Source organism: Mustela putorius, unplaced genomic scaffold (genome assembly GCF_011764305.1).
Source record: "Mustela putorius furo isolate JIRA1106 unplaced genomic scaffold, ASM1176430v1.1 tig00000868_pilon_pilon_pilon, whole genome shotgun sequence".
In the NCBI taxonomy this organism is placed as follows: Eukaryota; Metazoa; Chordata; class Mammalia; order Carnivora; family Mustelidae; genus Mustela; species Mustela putorius.
In genome coordinates, this window is record NW_025421502.1 from 6,535,095 (window position 1) to 6,554,307 (window position 19,213).

At 37.5% G+C, this 19,213-nt stretch overlaps 1 protein-coding gene across 14 annotated transcripts in view; it reads left to right on the forward strand.

Moving 5' to 3' along the window:
• COL25A1 (collagen type XXV alpha 1 chain) overlaps window positions 1-19,213 on the forward strand; it is a 460,001-nt gene that overhangs the window by 277,811 nt on the left and 162,977 nt on the right. For all 14 annotated transcript variants that reach the window (XM_013054002.2, XM_004748091.3, XM_045085556.1 and 11 more), the window contains one exon: window positions 4,111-4,128. In XM_013054002.2, coding sequence (XP_012909456.1) covers window positions 4,111-4,128 — 18 coding nt within the window. The remainder of the gene's footprint in view (window positions 1-4,110; window positions 4,129-19,213) is intronic.

Genomic DNA, 19,213 nt, shown 5'->3' on the forward strand with positions numbered 1-19,213 from the left:
CTTGACGTCCAAATGTGTGGATTTAAGACTTATAAAGAGATAATGAAATTACAGTCATCATCTTCCAATGAGCTTTTTAGGCAGTAAGGGCTCCAAAATGCAACACTTAGAAGTTATTATTTTGAAGTGTTTTCTTTCAGTTCAAGAAAATGAACAAATCTGCATCTGAGGGTACTAAACGTAGTAGCAAGTTTGGGATTGTTAAGGATGAGTTTCAAAGTTACTGAAGTAATTTCTTTCTAATTATCTTGAAGCAGAGGTAGCAACTTTTAGAGTTGCGTGAACAATACTAATATTCCCTCAAGTTTTTGTAAATGAGAGTATTTTTATTTCAGAATTTATCACAGTAAAGATGTATGTGGGTCTGTTATCCTAATTACTATTTAAAAGTAAGATTGTACTTTAAAAGTACAAATTTGTGTGCCTGGCTGTGCATGTGTTAATGGGAAAATGGCATTTTTCCCATCTGAAAAGGAGTGACACAGATTTACCATCCATAAAAAAATATCATGTAGTGAAACTAATTGCCTCAGTCAGAAATCTAAATGGTTTTGTCGGTTTAGAGAAGGATGTTAGCACTTTCTGGCAGCCATAATTGTGATAACAGCCTAACCGAGAACGGTTAATATGGCTCTTTAATTGCCTAAAGTAACAATAGATACTCAAGTGATATGTCATCTCATTTATCATGCTCCATTGTGGTTTATTTGCCTCACAAAACTTTCAACTTGCTTTGAACACTTTTCTGTCAGGCATCAGCTACTGGCTGATTGTTTTCCACCATGCTGTTCTGATTACCACTTTTTAAAATCACTCCTCCTGCTGTTTCTTTTTCTTCATGCTGGTGCCTTAGCTGCCTGGAGGGCATTGTATCGAGCTGTAGACATAGAGTAAATCAGTGACTCACAGAGCTCAGCCTTCTCCACCTTTGCATCTACTTTTCAAACTTCAGTATTTCTGTGATTTAACCCTTGGGATGGCTCTTGATTATCCTAGATTTGAGTTTTTGAAACAGCTTGGTGATTTGCTCAGGGAAAACATCCTTTTAAGGAATTCCTTGTTTAAAAATTCAACGTAAGTTGTATTTTGTAAACCTCAGTCGTAATTTATAAATATTTATTTGGAGTGTGTTTTAGAAAACCGAAAAGAATTAACTCTCACAGTTGATTACGAATAAGGTTCACTATCCGTAAATTAGAATAGACTAGAAAATACCTACAAATGAATGAGGATACTTGGATTTCTCAATAAACTACTCAGAAGCGACTTAAAGCAATTCTGAGATATTTCTTTTGTGATTGGTGTGGAAGAAGTCTTCATGGCTAGGGTCCTCGATCACTAGGGAGTTTCTGCTCCCTGTTCATCACTTTTGGCCTCTTGTCCAATCTCCTTCTATGCTCTGCATTCCCATAAGGGAAGCTGCCACTGCCATGCCCACTGAACCTGTCCTCTGATCACTTTCCTCATTCATCCACATAGCTCTATTCAGAAGACTACGAGACTTCAGCCATTAGACTGTTTCCTTACAGTATTCTAGGTATCTGTTCTGGAATCTTTGTTACATCCCACTGAGTGAGAAGATTTGAGGTAGGCAGTCCTGGAATCTTGTGTAAGGTTTACACTGTGTAATCCATGTTTTAGGGAGACTTAATCAAATTTGTCAAGTTATATGCATCACTTTGGAGGGAAGCCTGTCTACCACCCACTTCCATCCTTCCTTTTCATGTTCCCCACTCTGTATATATACACACACACACACACACACTCACTCATGCACACCATAGACACTTGAAGTTCATATCATACATTGCAGTAGTCTGAGTCTCCTGGTACTACATAATTTTTAATACTTACGTAAAAGTCAACTTTTCAATTTTACTGTCACTTATTGTTTTCACCACCACTAACATAAAATCCAGAACCTAATGTGTATTTGTTTATAGTAATATAAATATATGCATACATTATGCTGAAATCTTTCGTTCAGTGCAATGGCAGGATTGCCACATTTTTAAAAAGGTTTTATTTATTTATTCAAGGGAGAGAGAGCATGAGTGAGAGAAAGCATGAGTGAGAACTTGGGAGAGAGCATGAACAGTGGAGAAGGGCAGAGGGAGAAGCAGACTCACCACTAAGCAGGGAGCTGGAGGCAGGACTTGATCCAGGACCCCAGGACCATGACCTGAGACGAAGGCAAACACCTAACTGACTGAGCCACCCAGACACCCCAGGAATGCCACATTTGAAAGATAGACAGGAATAGTCTGTCATGTGTAGAACAATTGTAGGAATCAAACAATCTCAGCAATGATGCTAAACTATTATTTTGTCAAAAGTATTTCTGATTTTAGACAATCCTACCTTTGTGTTTTTAACAACAACAACAACATAGAAAAGATCTAATGTGTTCTGGATTTCTTTAAAAGATGCATGTTCACATTTTTGAGTTTGCATTAATTCGAAGTTTTAGGAAGGTCAGAGGCTTAAAGCATCCAGAGAGAGAGAGGCAGAGTATAAGTGGGAGTGAGCGCATATTGTAATCTCGTCCATTACATGGCTTTGGGAAGATCTACAGTCACATGTAGGTGGAGAGCCCTGCCTCCACCTACCTTAGGTTCCCCAAGTTCAACGCTAATTTTAGGGTTGTCTGTTACCCTCAAGATCCTTAGCTGACCTGGTTTGTATACAAGTATCAGTTAAAAGGCTGGGTGCCTGCTGGTCCTGGGTCTATATCTCTAAGCAGAGATTCACGCTGTTGCTTGCAGTCAGGAGTGGTTGGGAAGTTTAGAGCATCTTCTCAGTTGAAGGGTGCCCTGATACCATTGTAGATCAGATTTGGGTTTAAATGGTCTTTTCCACCTATCAGCTCTGTGACTGTTACTTTATTTCTATGAGCCTCAGTTTCTTCATTTGTAAAATGTAGAGCTGTCATAAGGAATAAATAGACTAACATGTCCAAACGTGCCCAGTACTTGAAAAGTACCACCACTAGCACACAGGATTGCTGTGAGTAATATCCACAGTAACTGGTTTGATTAGATAAAACCTGGCAAACCACATTTTCAGACAAAGTTCTTAAAAATCATCTATTCTATTCCCAATCAGTTAGAGAATAAGCACCTAGAGAAATTCCAAGCCTGGAGAGGGTCTGAGAGAGAGAGAGTAAGAGAAGGAGAGAGGGAGGGAGGCAGAGGGAAGGAGCGTGTTCTTTGGGAGTTGTATTAGTTCTGTGCTTTTCTATATGGATGCCCAGTGGCATGCAGCTGGTATAATGAAATTGAACATTATTAATTTATTTTTAAAGATTCCTTAACTTGATGTACACTTTTTCTTTCATCTCTTCTTGTATGAAACCCAATTAGAGAAGAAGGTGATGTGTAATCAATACTTTTATTCACAGGTGATTTTCCTTGAGAAGCTTTTACAGTCAATGCTGCTTTGAAATTTTTGTTAGCTTAAAGAACAGAAAAGTGCCATTCAAACTGAATTACATCGTCCAATGGTTCCATAAACTATCGACCAAGTGAGGAGTTCTGATGCACTTTAATTGAGCCTAAGGCTTCTTATATTCTTTTAAAATGCCCTTAGGTTGGATTGTACTGAGTAAAAGATGGGTGTTTATTTTCAAAATTGACTTAAAGTATTATTGAAACAATGAGAACTCCAAAGACTCGGAATTCTAAAACTAAAAATATCGGCCTCTTTTTTTCTTGTTCACTGTGCTCTTTGAATAGGTAGCTCATAGTAATAGTCTGTGCTAGAAGGCCCTCTGTTGAAGTAACCCAGTCATTATGATAACATAGTTCACCTTTTACCTTTTTTTCTCTCCAATTTAACTCTAGCGCATACTAAAGCCCCTGAGTCATTTTGGAGTTAATATAAAACAGACCATGATAGCAAGATTTCAGATAAATAGCATAGAACTAAAATAGCAAGATATAATATGGTTTTTCAAAACCACAATGTAAAATTTGTCAGTAGTTAGGTTTATGATCTTCAAAAACATTTGGTAAAGAGTTTTAGAACTAGTTTAAGTTTCGGTAATGAAAATCGTTACTTAAAAAGAAATTTTTATAATTGTTTTCCTCTTTTTTTTCTTTTCAATTTCAGGGTCAACCTGGTCCTCAGGTAAGTGAACTCTTTCCTAATAAATTAATTTCAGTTTAGGATTTCCTCAGTGTGGAGATTTTTCTGCAATTCTTTTCAGTGGCTATAAAAAAGCTATGAACCAGTAATCATGACACCACACAGTAGACCAAATATTTCCCAGGAGTAAAGCTCTGGGGCCTCTCCAGGCTTTGTGAGCCACATCAGCTGTTGGGCCAGATGGCAAATTTAACAACGTACTATCCTACAAAGCAAAACTCTAAACTGATCTAAAACAGTGCCCCAGGACTTTAATGTAAGAATAAATGACTTAGTAGATGTTGGGTATGAACTGGTTTGCGTTAGGTACTGATTAATCACGTACTAATAATGTTGCCATAAATCCACACAGACTGACTATTTAGACGGTGATCATACCAGTGACTTTTGATTCATTACAGACAGATATTGAATTTGATCTACATTTTCAATATAAACCAACTGCTGAAGACATGATTTATAATTAAATGTGAATGCAGTCAACAGAAAAATCTTTAAGAGCTATAAATTCTATTGAAGAAAATGAGGAAATTTTAGGAAGGGGAGGAATGTGTAGGAAGATGAAATTATTAAAGAAGGGAATGAAATGACGAGTCAGAAATGCAGAGTCGGTAAAAAACAACACACTCAATATTAATACTGATTGTGGTCTGTAGGATGCTATGGAGAAGGGAAAGTCATTATTAATGTTTTTACCTTTAACATCATAGTACCTCTAAATAACATAAATATTTATTGAATTCCTCTTACGTCATTTTCCCCTTGATATACCAAATGCTATTTCTGTCCTAGACTATTTAGTAAATAAACAATTTTCATGATATCTTTGTGAGTCAATATCCAAATTATTGTCAGCTAATTCTCACACCAGACCATGAGGATGTTATTTATAGTTTTTATGAGCTCAGTGTCTAAGGCTATCTAACAAAATAAACAAAGAAACCCACGTACCTCAGTAGAGCAGTCCTTTCCACACCATGCTCATGAGAGAAAGTTTGCCATGTAATTAACTTACACTCATATCAGAAAATACTCTTATTATTTGTGATTTCCACACTTGCTTTCTAAGTTGGCTCAATTATTGGAGGGAAAAAAAAACCCAGAAAAGAAAGTTGTAGCTTATTTCCCAAATTTGAAACTGCTACATTGAAATGGGATGATGTCAAATAAAAGGTGCTTTGCATGCTTTATTTTATTTAATGCTTACAACAGTCCTGCTGTTGTATACATGTGCGCACGCACACGCGCGCACACACACACACACACACAGAATTGGAAGAGATCCATGACTCGCATGGAGTGACACCATACAACTGGGGGCAGAAGTCAAGAATGTCTGTAAAAACCTCTACACTCAGCTCACAAGAGAAGGCGAAAAGGTAAGATAGCAGAGGATAAAAGAAGTTAGAGTGCTGGTTTAGAGATTATTATAATCTGTAAAATATTTTAAATATTAATAGGACCTCTGTCTTTGCTAGGATCACCTCTGCCTACCCTAAAGCAGTCTTTTAGATAAGGATTTGGGTATAAGTAATTTATTTGGGAGACAATCCCAGGAAGCATTGTGAGGGCATGGGGAAATGACACAGGAGAGACAAGAGGGCCAGAAAACAGATGTATTCCTGAGGAAGCTGTGAGAGACTGTAGAGCTTGTCTCAGAATTGCTCACTGAAAGGCTGGGGAGATTGATGTATTTATCTACTAATTTCCCTTTCTCTTTTGTTGAGAATGGTGCCTGGGTGTTAACTCCCCGGCACCTCTGGTCTGGCCCAGGAGGTCCAGAGCTCTCCAGCTGCTAGAGGAATGCAGGCAGCGGTAGGACGTATGGGATCTGCATCCTTACACTGCCTTGGAGGGAAGCAGCAGTGAGGCTTGGCACCTACATCTTAAACAGCGTCCAAGTGCAAGAATCCTATAGACAAAACAGAGAGGGGAAAATTCAGATTGAGATATATAGACTTGGAAAATTGGACAAAGAGACAGCATTGAAAGCATATTAGTTAATGAGATGTTAAAGAAAATAGCTAAGAAGAAGACCATGTTCATAATAAATCTTGAGTTTCTGCCACAGTTAATGAGCAGAAGAAAGATGATAAACCAGCATAGGGAGCCAAGAATGGGCAGGACATTATGAATCACTGTAACCAAGATTTGAAAATATATCATGGCACTTAAAAAATTAAAGTCTATCTAACTGCCTGTGCTTGAAAACTTTGGAAACTTTCAAGGAAGATAGAATTGGCATTTTAAAATAGTGACCTGCTCTGGTTTTCCTGCATCTTGGCTATTTTTTTTGCCTTTAGTGGATACTTGAATCACATGATCATTATTTTCAAAATGTATCCCTCTTGTCACAGCAAAAGGATAAGCACTGGGTTCAGGAAGAATTAGCATGAGGGAAATGCAAAGCCGGGAGATAACTCACATCATCTTTCTATGGCACAAAAAATAGGCAAAGAGTTTTGTTGGTATGTTCCCAAGGGAAAGTCTTGACCTACCTCTTAACTCTACGTCATCATCATAACATTTTTCAAAAGAAACTTCCAAGTTTAGATTTTAAATTAAGTAATTCTTAATGGAAGTTTCCATTTAGCGCTTAGTGATTATTAACTATGTAGTGATGTTTTTTATAAATTATAGATGTATTTTGATATACAGTCTCCATTTTTATTTTCCTTACCACCTATCATAATGTATTACTTTCCCAGCCTCTAATCTACTCTTGGGAAATTTCTGCAAAAAGTGGAAACTAAATAGGCTTTTACCTCCAAGAACAAATTTTGTCTCTAAAAATATGAAAACATAGAAATGATGTAGTAAATGTGATTATCAATATGTACAGCACAGTTATAGTATTTTATACAGTTAAATCTTACATTACCATGTTACCATAAATCCACTTTTTCCTGAGTAGATTTATATAAACTACACATTAAATCTGTTTAATATATATTTATAATATAGATAAAATGAATAAGCAAGCAATGTACATTTAAAACCTAAATTGGAAAATTTTTATGGGTTGTTAAAATATTTGAAAGGTTTCTTTTATTTGATCAAATTTCTCTTAAAATATTCATGTTCTGTTTTTTGGTCTACTAAAAATGATTTTATTCACATACAGCATATATAGTGTGTACAGGAACTTATAATTTGGGATATGTCTTCCCTTTTTTTCTTTCAACTCTTTGGTGACATAAAATGATAACACAGTTTTTTCTTGAAAAATTAAAGAAGTAGTTCTTTAATTTCCCAAATTTTTATAAGGTTTCAGAGCTTAAATTCCTCAGAACTTATTTTTTTGTTATTTATATATGTAAGTTTCAATGCAACCAAAGTGCCACATTCTTTCCCCCGCTAATTATGCTCCTCCTTTATTGCTGTGTTGTCTTAGCACATATTGTTAATTGTGGGGAAAGCGAAGAGCATGAACTTTGTAAAACTTTTTCCTTACTCTCCCTCCCATTTCCCTTTGCAACTAGTTAAGGGAGAAAAAGGAAGAAGAAAGTTGGCTTCCTAAACAAGATTTCTCCAAACAAGTTCCCTTAACCAGTCCTCAAACCCAAGTTTCTCTCCCGCTCCCTGAGTCATAACCATGTCACCGAGGGATGACTCCTTAGTTGGACTACCTACTGTACTAAAAATCCTTACTCCCACTGACTGATCCCAAATCCTAATTTACAGTGGATTTTCCATTGAGATAGCATTGCCAAAACATTTCTAGGGAACAATAAGATTTTTGGGGGGGTGCATTAAAAGTGGGCTTTGTGGGTTGATCTGGGAACATAAACCATCTTTTATTAGGATTCCTGTGTGAAGATACAATCAGATTTCCAAATAACCAACTTCCAACAAAAGGGTTGTCAATGTCTGAGCTGAGGGATTGCACCTCCTTTAAAGTTTACTAAAGAACTTGGACAGAATTATAATCAGCAACCTGTTTTTCATGTGTAAATGTTTATGTCAGTAAAGTGTTCTTGCATAGGTTGAACATTCCCATGTCATCTTATTCATGGTATTCAGTGCAAGTCTCTCCTTGAGAGAGGTTTCAGGCAAGATTCTGCTTCTTTGGTATCACGCCTTCTTTAGTTAGGAGTTGCAGATTAATAAGGTTTTATTTTGTAGACTGATGGTAGAAAGGGAAAATGTCTATTATTTAGGGAGTTCTTCTGATGATCTTCTGAAAGCCGAAGACAGCTTAGATGGATTTAACTTAGATTGTTAAAAGAAATTGTGAGGCCTGCAAAGCTAAATGGCAGAGATACTGTGAAATTGAATACGAAAATAGGCCTTAGGGAAGAGAGGTGAGTCTTTGCATTTACCTAAATGGGTAAGCAAATGATTCTTGACAAGGGAAATGAGATGGTGAAAGCATATTAGGAAGAAGGGGGGGGGGAGGCAATTCTAGCAGCTGTGGTTAAGATGGGAAAAGAGGTAGAGAAATGAATGGAGAGGTTGCTGCTGTGAATCCATTGTACCAAAGGAAATCAAATCCTTGGAGAGGAAAAAGCATGGGATAGGGTAAATAATGTCACAGAGACTGGGGAAAAGTGGTTGGGTAAGAAGAGAAAAAATAAGTGATGAGAGAGCAAGTCAGGGAAGAAAGGAGGAAAGGAAATGAGAAAAAAGACAGACGCGTGTTTGTATTTCAAAACAAAGCGGCCCTGAGAATTTTTTGGGAGGTGGGGCAAAATTTATCTATCGAAATGAAAGTCACCCTACTATTTGTTCATTAATTCATATGAACACAATTTAAGTCAATACCTTAAGGATGTATTTAGCTCCATGTACACGGCACAGCAATAAGGCTGTGAAATTGTGGCAAAGAAAACAGATCCAGTCTTTGTTCCTTTGATGGTTCTTTTACTATTAATAGTCAAGGAGATTGTTGAAGTTCTCTCAACTTTTGCAGACCTGCCATTCCAAGGATGAGTTCAATTCCATCCAGAATCCTGCCCTCCACCTGCACATCTAATAATAGGTGTAATGGGGACCTTAAATGTGTGGCATTTAAGAAGACTCTTTTCCAACATGCAGATGACCCATTGCTCTAAGTGTGGTCCTGGTGCCAGGCCTTAGTTCCAATGATTGAGGTCCTGCCCACATTCAGGCACCCCTGTTCTGATAGCTGAATCTAGGCTCCCCATGCCTACTATTCCCTGTCTACATGACGCTCTCCATCCCAGGTCCTCCTCTCCTTCTCCTCTCTCCTACCAGGTGTGAGAGTCAAAGTGCTCATGCTCTACCCAACCACAGTGAAATCCCTCTAGCTCACTGCGTATCCAACAGAATCCCCCATTTCTATGTCTTTTGATCCTGACTTCCCCATTGCCATTGTGCACACTGTGAGAACATGACTGCTACCTGCCTGGCCAGTCATGCCTGCGAGGGTAGTAAATCAGGAAAGGGAACATGGCAGCTTTTTCCTGTCTTAATGGTGGAGATATCGAGGGGTAGGATGGAGAATAGCAGTGGACAGTGTCATTCCATATATGTCTGATGGATACAGTTTTTCTGTCACGGCTCTGATGATGTTGTTCTTCTGACTACAAAACTTTAAATTTCACTATGATTACCACTTAGAGGCCAACAAAATCTAATTATTAGCCCGACATTTAAATCCTTGGATTTGGCCTGTTTTTTCTAGCCCTATATCCCACTAATTTTTCATTTAATGCTCTGAACACTATCCTTCATCCAAACCAAATATAGCCATGTGCATTTTTTCTCTCTTCAAATGTATTTTTCTTCATTTGTCTTTTCTTAGAATAACCTTTTCTCAGAACTGTTTCCCTCTTAGATAGATATACTCAGTTTCCTAGATACACTCAGTTTTCACACATCCAGACATGGTCACCTTTCATACTCACATGACATTTATTCCAGCAAGATATCTGCTCTCTCTTTTGTTGAATCCCCACAAAACTTTATATGTTCAGCTTTTTTTCCTTTTTTTTAAGATTTTATTTATTTATTTGTCAGATTGAGAGAGAGAGAGAGACAGAGTAGATGCAGGGGAAGTGGTAGGCAGAAGGACAAGCAAGCGCTCCCTGCTGAGCAAGGAGTCCAGTGCAAGACTCAGTCCCAGGATTCCAGGGCCATGACCCAAACCCAAGGCAGATGCTTAACAGGCTGAGCCACCCAGGCATCCCTGTGTACAGCTTTCTATACTCCTTTACACTAAAGGGGTCATAGAAAGTGAAGCCTAGATAGGCTGCACGTCAAACCCTAGGTTTTCACTTATAAGCTCTGTGACCTTGGGCAAGTTACTCAGTCATTCTGAGTCTCATTTTCCCCATCTGTAAAGCAGAGATAATAATTTCTTACCTCAACAGATACATACAGGAGTATTAAAATAAGATAATATAGGTATAACTTTTAACGCAGTGCCTAGTACATGACAGGCTCTTAGTAAATATTAATTTCCTCCTTCCATTGTACTTTTTCCTCTTTCTATTATATTGTAGTCGTTTATACACATCCTTTCTCTCTTGACTCCTAGCTTTTATGGTCTTCGAGGGCAGAGCTATGCTTTCTCTCATCTTTAGTATCCTCCCTAACACTTCACTTAGTACCTGGTACATAGTAGATGTTCAACAAATATTGTTGAATTATGAACAGTAAATGCAAGAGTTTAAGGAAAAGGAAGTTGAGGAAGAGAGAAAACTATCAGCTCTTCATGATTCTAAATACCCTGTCAGTAATACCATGTGTCATCAATAATGCCACTTAAAATAGGCCTCTGAGGTTTCTAAGCTCTGAGATTTTACTGAATATTTGTCAATTTTAATATCTTACTTCCACTTGGTTTGGCAAGTTTGGATACCTTTGTTTCCTTTTATTATAGTAGTTTGTTTATACTGATATTTAATATTTGGTAAAATAAACAGATTAGTTTAACCCAGGGCCACACTTAAGATGTATTATGTAGATTTTAGCCATTTGTTTGTAGGATTCAAGGCTTATCTTTAATTTTTAATAATCAAGAGAGTTATAGAAAGTAGTTTATGGTGGTTGTGTTTCATGCCACATTTCTTTAACAAAAACATTCTTCCACTAATAAATACTTTAATAGAAATTATAGAAACTAGTTTTTAAAAAAGCCTTCTCAGGAGTTTCTCTTGTATGCATTATAAAGATATGGTGGCCTTTTCTTCGCCCCCAGTAACTGCATCAGCATGTTATGTAGAAGGTAGTGAGATACACAGAACCACTATATTAACTGAAAAGTACCCCTTCTGTACCAGGGGCACTTCTTTTGCATAAAATTTTCAGAATTTCCAAGCCCTCCTCATAACTCTCCTTTGGCGTTGCATGTGAACATAAAGGAGATATAATTCCCTTAGGAATTTGGAAGACTAATGTGGCATGTATGTTGTAATTTTGTATTACTCAGTGAGAAAAAAATGTAAGAGAAAACCACAAGCAAATACCATCAGACAACTGCACATGAAGGCGTGGGTCTTCCTTTTTTTTTTTTTTTTTTCCAAATGCACTTGAGAAGAAGTAGAAGATGTCACATTGCCTTTCCCCCCCAAATCCTTTTTTGCTGTTTGGTTGTTGTTCTGACATTATCACTGTCATTTCACAATATTTTACTAAAATGTACAAGAATCAAGCTGTGTGTGTCTTGTAAGGAATTATTCCCAAATAAAATAGTGTATTTTGGGACAATATTTAACTTTCTGTTCATATGTTTTTAATTATATACTAAGCTCCTTCTAACCTAACACTTCAGCAATTCCCATATTTCATGTTTGTGTTCCAGTCCAGCCTTTTTCAGACCCATATAGTCTCACTTGGGGGAAGAGGGAGGATATGTACATTCTCTAAGAAATTTGAAAAGCGTGTGTGTGTGTGTGTGTATAGGAAGTATTTATTTTACTCAATTCATTATAGAACTATTATATTAAACTAGTAATGTATTCATTTGTGAATAAATTATGCTAGATCTGAAAAAAACAGTATCATTCCCCACTATCTGTATTTTATATGGTGGTTATATGATGAAGAGTGATTATAAACGTCTGAACATTTTAGAGTTTTTGGTATTTGATTAAGTAATTGGTTAATTGAAAGACTCCCCTGTACTCCATATGGCTTATACCTATAGATATTTATACACTTAATACTATATAAATATAAATTTATAGGGGTGCTCAGTGGGATAACCCTCTGCCTTCTGCTCAGGTCATGATCTCAGGGTCCTGGGATTGAGTCCCGCTTCAGGCTCTCTGCTCAGTGGGGAGCCTGCTTCCCCTTCTCTCTCTGCCTGCTGCTCTGCTTACTTGTGAGCTCTCTCTCTGTCAAATAAATAAATAAAATCTTTTTTTTTTAAGATTTTATTTATTTATTTGACAGAGAGAGATTACAAGTAGGCAGAGAGGCAGGCAGAGAGAGAGAGGAGGAAGCAGGCTCCCCGCTGAGCAGAGAGCCCGATGCGGGACTCGATCCCAGGACCCTGAGATCATGACCTGAGCCAAAGGCAGCGGCTTAACCCACTGAGCCACCCAGGCGCCCAATAAATAAAATCTTTAAAAAAACAAAAACTAAAATATAAATGTATATACTATACACATAGTATAGCAGCTCGTTTATTTCACTATCATCCATATATCTTTTTAAAACGTGATTTGTATACCGAAACTTTGATTTACATATGCTGAAATTATCAATCCCTTTTCTTTTTTTTGTATCTCAAAAATACCTATAAAATACCAATAAACCTTCTTTATATGTTGTTGATATACATAGAAAATACACATTGAATAAATGTCTACAATTGGGGCAGCTAGGCAACTCAGTTGGTTAAGTGGCAGATACTTGACTTTGGCTCTGGTTGTGATCTTAGCATTCTGAGATTGGTTCCACCTAAACATGGAGTCTGCTTGTCCCTCTCCCTCCTCCTGTGCCTCTGCCTGCTCTCTCTCTCTCTTTCTCTCTCTGTCTTAAATAAGTAAATAAAATTTAAAGAAATAAAATAAATGACTATAGTTAATAATTCAGATTTAAAGATAATTTTATATATGTTTGATGATGAAATGGCTGAAACAACTGAAAATATCAGCTTTTAGTGGTCTGTTTTTAAAGGGAGCATACAGAATATGTTGAGTAGTGCTAAGGGAATGGGCTACATAGGCAGATAGCTGCGTTTAAATACTGGTCATTTACAAACTGTATGACTTTGGGCAAATTATCTGTTTCTTTTCAGTTTTTCAATGTAAAACAAAGGTGGTTGGCTTAATACATACATACTTAATACCGACTTAATGAAACATTTAGAACAGTGTATGGCACGTGTGTTATTATTCAAGTCTTATTTATGCACATGTAAACATCTGCATACAAACCCTCTCACATGAGCACTCACACTGACACAGTCGTGATGTCATATAACCCTAAAAATGGGACCTCATCTGCTGGATAAATATCCAATAGAATAATGGCTTTAAGTTAAGTAGTTCAATTTTTAAATTAAGAAATTCATGAAAAGTGGTTATCACTTCTAGTATAGGATTCTAAAACAAATATTTAGTGCATACTTGTGTATTTAATTCTTTCTAAAGCTGGTGAAGAGTTTTAATCAAAAATACTTCAGAGAAGTAAAAATAATTCACTTTGAAATGTTTTAATCTTCAAAAAAATTGTGGGGGCGCCTGGGTGGCTCAGTGGGTTAAAGCCTCTGCCTTTGGCTCAGATCATGATCCCAGACTCCTGGGATCGAGCCCTGCATCGGGCTCTGTGCTCCGCCGGGAGCCTGCTTCTCCCGTCTCTCTCTCTCTCTCTGCCTGCCTCTCTGCTTACCTGTGATCTCTGTCTGTTCAATAAATAAATAAAATCTGAAAAAAAATTGTGAATTTTCTGAAGTAATATTATGTAAATGTATGTAATTTCACATATATGTTTTGATGGGTTCTTTGGTTTGATAATTTTGATATCCTAACCAAAATTCTTTTATTTTTCAAGATTTTATTTATTTATTTTTAAGAGAGAGAGAGAGCAAGGGAATATGAGCAGTGATGGGACGGGCAGAGTGAGGGGAGAGAAGCAGACTCCTCACTGAGCAAGAAGCCCCATGTGGGACTCGATCCCAGGACCCTGGGATCATGACCTAAGCCGAAGGTAGATGCCCAACCAACTGAGCTACCTAGGGGTTCCCTAACTAAAATTCATAATTGGCTAAATTTATTTTCTCTCTAAATATTTCTAGTCATATTTAATTGATTGCTTGTTTTAAGTACAGAATGTATTTATTGCACCATGTGGAGATTAAAATGGAGGAATGCTGTAAGATAGTAGTTAGAAAGCTAGCTCCAGAAACATTTTATTCTACCTTCTTTCTTTGGGTAGGCCACATTTAAACTTAGTTTAAATAATAACTATAGGAGATTCTACTACCTCCTGTAGTTAATGTGAGCCTTTATACTTCAGGTTTATTTTTTTCAAATGGCCAGTATATTTAATGCTAACTATTTAATATTTAGATCAGGCATAATCTATTGTTATAATTTACATTCAGTAAATAGTCTTTCTATAAAAAAATACACTGAGGGGCACCTGGGTGACTCAGTGGGTTAAGAATGCCCCTTCTGCTCAGGTCATGTTCCCAGGGTACTGGGATCGAGCCCTATATCAGGCCCCCTGCTCAACAGGGAGCCTGCTTCTCCCTCTGCCCCTCTCCTACCCATGCTCTCTCATGCTCTCCCTCTCAAATAAATAAATAAAATCTTCTTAAAAAGTACACTGAGTTGAAAACAAATCAAAGAAGATGCATCCTGAATTGATAAAGTTGAATAAATATCTAGTATTATATAGTAAGCATAGTTATGACAAAATTTTTTTAAAAAGAATACTTATGACACAGTTCCCTTGAAACCTTTTACCTGGCAACCTGAACTATGGAGCTATTTGGAAAAGAATAAACACAGTGGGGGTTTCAGTTTCCAAAAGAAATCTTATCCTTGCAATAAGCTCAGGGCCACCATTTACACTTGTGTAAGTTGTATACTGTGCAAAGCTGTTCAGCAAACAGACAGGGAAGTCTAAAATTCAGCTTGTGCTTCACTTGAGCTCTGGAATGGGGCTGCAACTACCTGGAGGAAAGCCTCCTTATCTAATTCACACAGTCTCAGTGTAGACCATCAAGACCCTGAATGAAGTATATGCATTTTACTCAAAGAAAACAAACTGGTCTTAGTGGTAGGCATCAGGATCTGAGATGAGAACAGTGTGTTCCCGAACAAATGCAGAGTGGGCAGTAGGCATAGTCCTGGAAAGAAGCCACAGCTGGGTGTGCAGTAGCAACTGAAGTTGTGGAAATGAGTGAGATGCCCAGAAAGTGTGTTATCGAGGGTAAAATAAGTCATGGGTGGAGGAGGGTTAGTTATGAATTACAGAGAGAAAAAGGAAAAGGAAGTTCTCCTACAGAGATGGTGGAAGACCCAGCAGAAGGCGTTGCCAGAGAAGCTAAAGGAGGAGTCGTTAGCTCTGTGAGCTATAGTCACCAGGTTTCCAACTATGAGTTTACTTAGAGACTTTAGTGGTCTGATGGTTTTCAAAGCAATACTGCCATGGTTTTAGGAATGACTCAGTATTGAAAACGTGGGAAGAGTAAAAATAAAACATTCTTTCTAAAAGTTGGGAGTCACAGGCAGGAGGTAGACAGGAGCCAAAAACATCTCTCCTTATTTGAGACAGGGGAAGAAATATGTATTTCATTGAGTAGAGTTCATCTTCAAGAGACTGTGCAAAGTTTTTTTATTCCATTTACTATTAGTCTTTATTCTCTGACTAGGGTTGTGAGTCAACAGATGAGAAATTATAGTGACCCCAAAAAGCACAACTTCTAGCTGAAGTCAAATATATCCTCATAAACATTCATTGGAAGCATGTTGGCCATACAGATATCTTTGGCTTTTTGAAAGTCAATAGGCTATTCGGGGAATACTAATTTTGATTCTGATTAACTTCTTAGAGACCTCTGTTGCAAGAAATCTGATAATATATTTATTAATACTTACCATATATAAGGTACAAGACTGCATTTGAATTAGGAAGAGAAGAGTGGAAGGAAATAATATTTACAGACCATATGTTCTTTTAATTACTTCCTGCAACTCACATATGAGGTAAATATTGTTTGTTCCGTTCCACAGATGCAGAAACTGAGGGTCAGAGAGGTTAAGTGACCTGCCTAAGGTCATGTTTTAGTACATGTTAAAACCTCCAAAGGCATTGTTTGTTATATTTCCCCCATATGCCTTTCTCCTTGCCCTTAGGGTCCCTGATAGCTTACTAGGAAGCACAAATCTTATACCTAGCATGGTGAGCAGAGTTTTATCAAAGCGTCACAAGTGCTTTAGGAATTCAAAAGGGAAAACATCTCCAAAGGAGGGGCAAGGAAAGCTTAGCGAAGAGAAGTCACTGAGACGAGCCATCAATGATGGGTCATCAATGACCGTGAGATTGTAGAGGGGTGGAGACCGGATGTTTACTGGAGTAACATTTGTACTGGGACTAACATTTCTCTCAGAAACTCAAATTTCTGCTGTGGTTATTTATTTTTTTTCTTTCCAAATAACTCCATAGGTCACGTTGCCAGGTAAGAGGTTTCAAGAAGGTGTGCGATAACTATTTCAAGTCTAATGATACTTAAGGAAGCTTCTTCAGTAGAAAGAATGGCAGGAACAGAGGGACAGCAGTGAGAGCAGTGAAGGCTCCTCTGAGAACTGCTGGTATTCCAGGCTGACTGAAGGACAGAATCCTCATGTTGGGGATCGGGGCAGAGGTGGGAGAGGGCATAAAACACAAAAGGAAAGTTAGGAGCAGATAATAGAGGACTTCAGACAGAGGCAGCAGTTTACACTTCAGTCAGTGGGAATCTGAAGGGTTGCCTAAAATAAAATTTTTAATGATGTAACTACTTCTTTGGAGAATTTTCACACATACTCAAAAGGAGAAGAAAATGGTATTATAAACTGCCCTGGAACTGTCACCCAGCTTCAGAAATTATCAGTGACTAATATTATTTCATGAATTTATTTTTCCCTTGTTTTTCTCATTTGTTTTGTTTGCTGATGTATTTAAAAGCAAAACCTAGATATCTTGTCATTGAATCTGCAAATACTAAAATATGAATCTCTGATAGGGCCTTTTTAAAATATAACCATCATTTCATTATCAACACTAATAAAATCAGCAATAATTTCTTATTATCATCATACCCAATCCATATTCAAATTTCCCCAGTTATCTCAAACTTGTCTTTTTGTAGATGGTTTGTTTGAATCAAGATCCCAAACTCAGTTGGCATTTAATTGTTATAACTCTTCAGACTCTTTTAGTGTCTAGGCCTCTTCTTTTGAAAAATCTTTTTTCACGTCACTAATTTTCCTACAACCTTTGACCTATATATAGAATGCCCCACATTCTCGATAGATCTAAAGAATTCCTTGTGGTGCTGTTTAACTTGTTCCCCTGTCTTCTGTATCTCTCGTACACTTCAAGTTCCATTTAGAAGTTTGATTAAGTTCTGGTTCAGTTTTTAGGAATAGTCTCTTATGAAGGTATAGTATACTCCCTTCTTAAATCAAGAGGCAGGTAATATTCTGTTGATCAGCAGGTCAAGTGCTATTGGCCTGATTCCCCGCAACCTTTCCTGTTACAGCTTTTGGATCCGTGGAGGATTATTGCCTATAATAACTTTTTCACTGGGCCCTTGACATTTTTGGTGCTGAGGAATATGTTCAGAAATGTGCTTTAGGAAACATAATCTGACAAAAGTATGTAGGATGGAATAAATTGAGGGAAGACCTGGAGAGGTTGTAGACTATTCCTGTTTTCCAGGAATAAGGACGCTGGCAACAAACATGGAAAGACAGATTCAAGGGATTTTGTGGAGAATGAAATCTCTGGGACTTGGCAACAGATTCCATTTACCAAATCAAACATAACACTGACCTTTTAAAGTTTTGTATAACAAAAACAGGAAGGTCAGGAGTCATGAGTGGCTTGCAGTAGAAATTGAGAAGTTGGTTTGAGAATGATGAGTTCGAGCTGATGATGGCATATCTTGGCTTAGACATCTGGTGAACAGTTGGGAATGCAGCATTGCAGCCTGGAAAAGAATTGAGGACATAAGTCAGGTAATAATTAAAGCCTTGAGGGTACATTTGATAGCTGATGAAGGGAGTAAAGTGAAAAGAGAAAAGATTTAGACACAAATTTGGACAGTCATGACATGTTTGGGTTTTGTCAACCCTTCCTCCCCAAAGTTCTGGTTTATTTAGTTTTAGTTTAGCCCAGGTTGACTCCTTTCCAGGGCCCTAAAGACTGGCTCAGCAGTTTCCCTTCTCATAGCTTAGCTTTCTTCTTCCTAATGGAAAGAAATGCCCTTAAGACCAATATGTATTTCAACTCACGTTACTTTATTTTTCCCAAAACCAGACTGTAAAAATATGATTTCTACTCTGCTACCTCCTTTCTCTTTCCTCAAATACAATTTTCTTTATTTCTATGGCCCATCTATTATTAAACAAGTTTGATGGAGATAGGAGATGATACGACCTTAAAGTGAGGGAATAGAAGGCAAAAGCAACTTTTCTTCCCTTTAACTTTTGGAGAGCACGAATGGATGTGTTTGGAGAGCAAGGGGAAGAGCCCGAGGGAAATGTATTGGTTGAGAGCGATGATACAAAGCTGGCAAGGTTGGGGAGGAGGCCCCAGTGCCCTGGTAGGATATTATCTTTGTTCCACAGGGAGAGGAGGTGGTGCTACAAAAGGTTGTGGAAATGGAAAGCATGGTAGTTGTAGAAGCTTACATTAAAAATTTTTGACCTTTTGGTCAACAGCAGAGAGTAAGAGACTGGGCTTCTAATTTATAGGGGAAGCTTGAGAATCATAGACAAGTCCTGAGATTCAGGCTCTCCTGGTCTCATTTATTTTTTTATTTTATTTATTTTTTTAAAAGATTTTATTTATTTATTTGGCAGAGGTCACAAGAAGACAGAGAATCAGGCAGAGAGAGAGGAGGAAGCAGGCTCCTTGCTGAGCAGAGAGCCTAATGTGG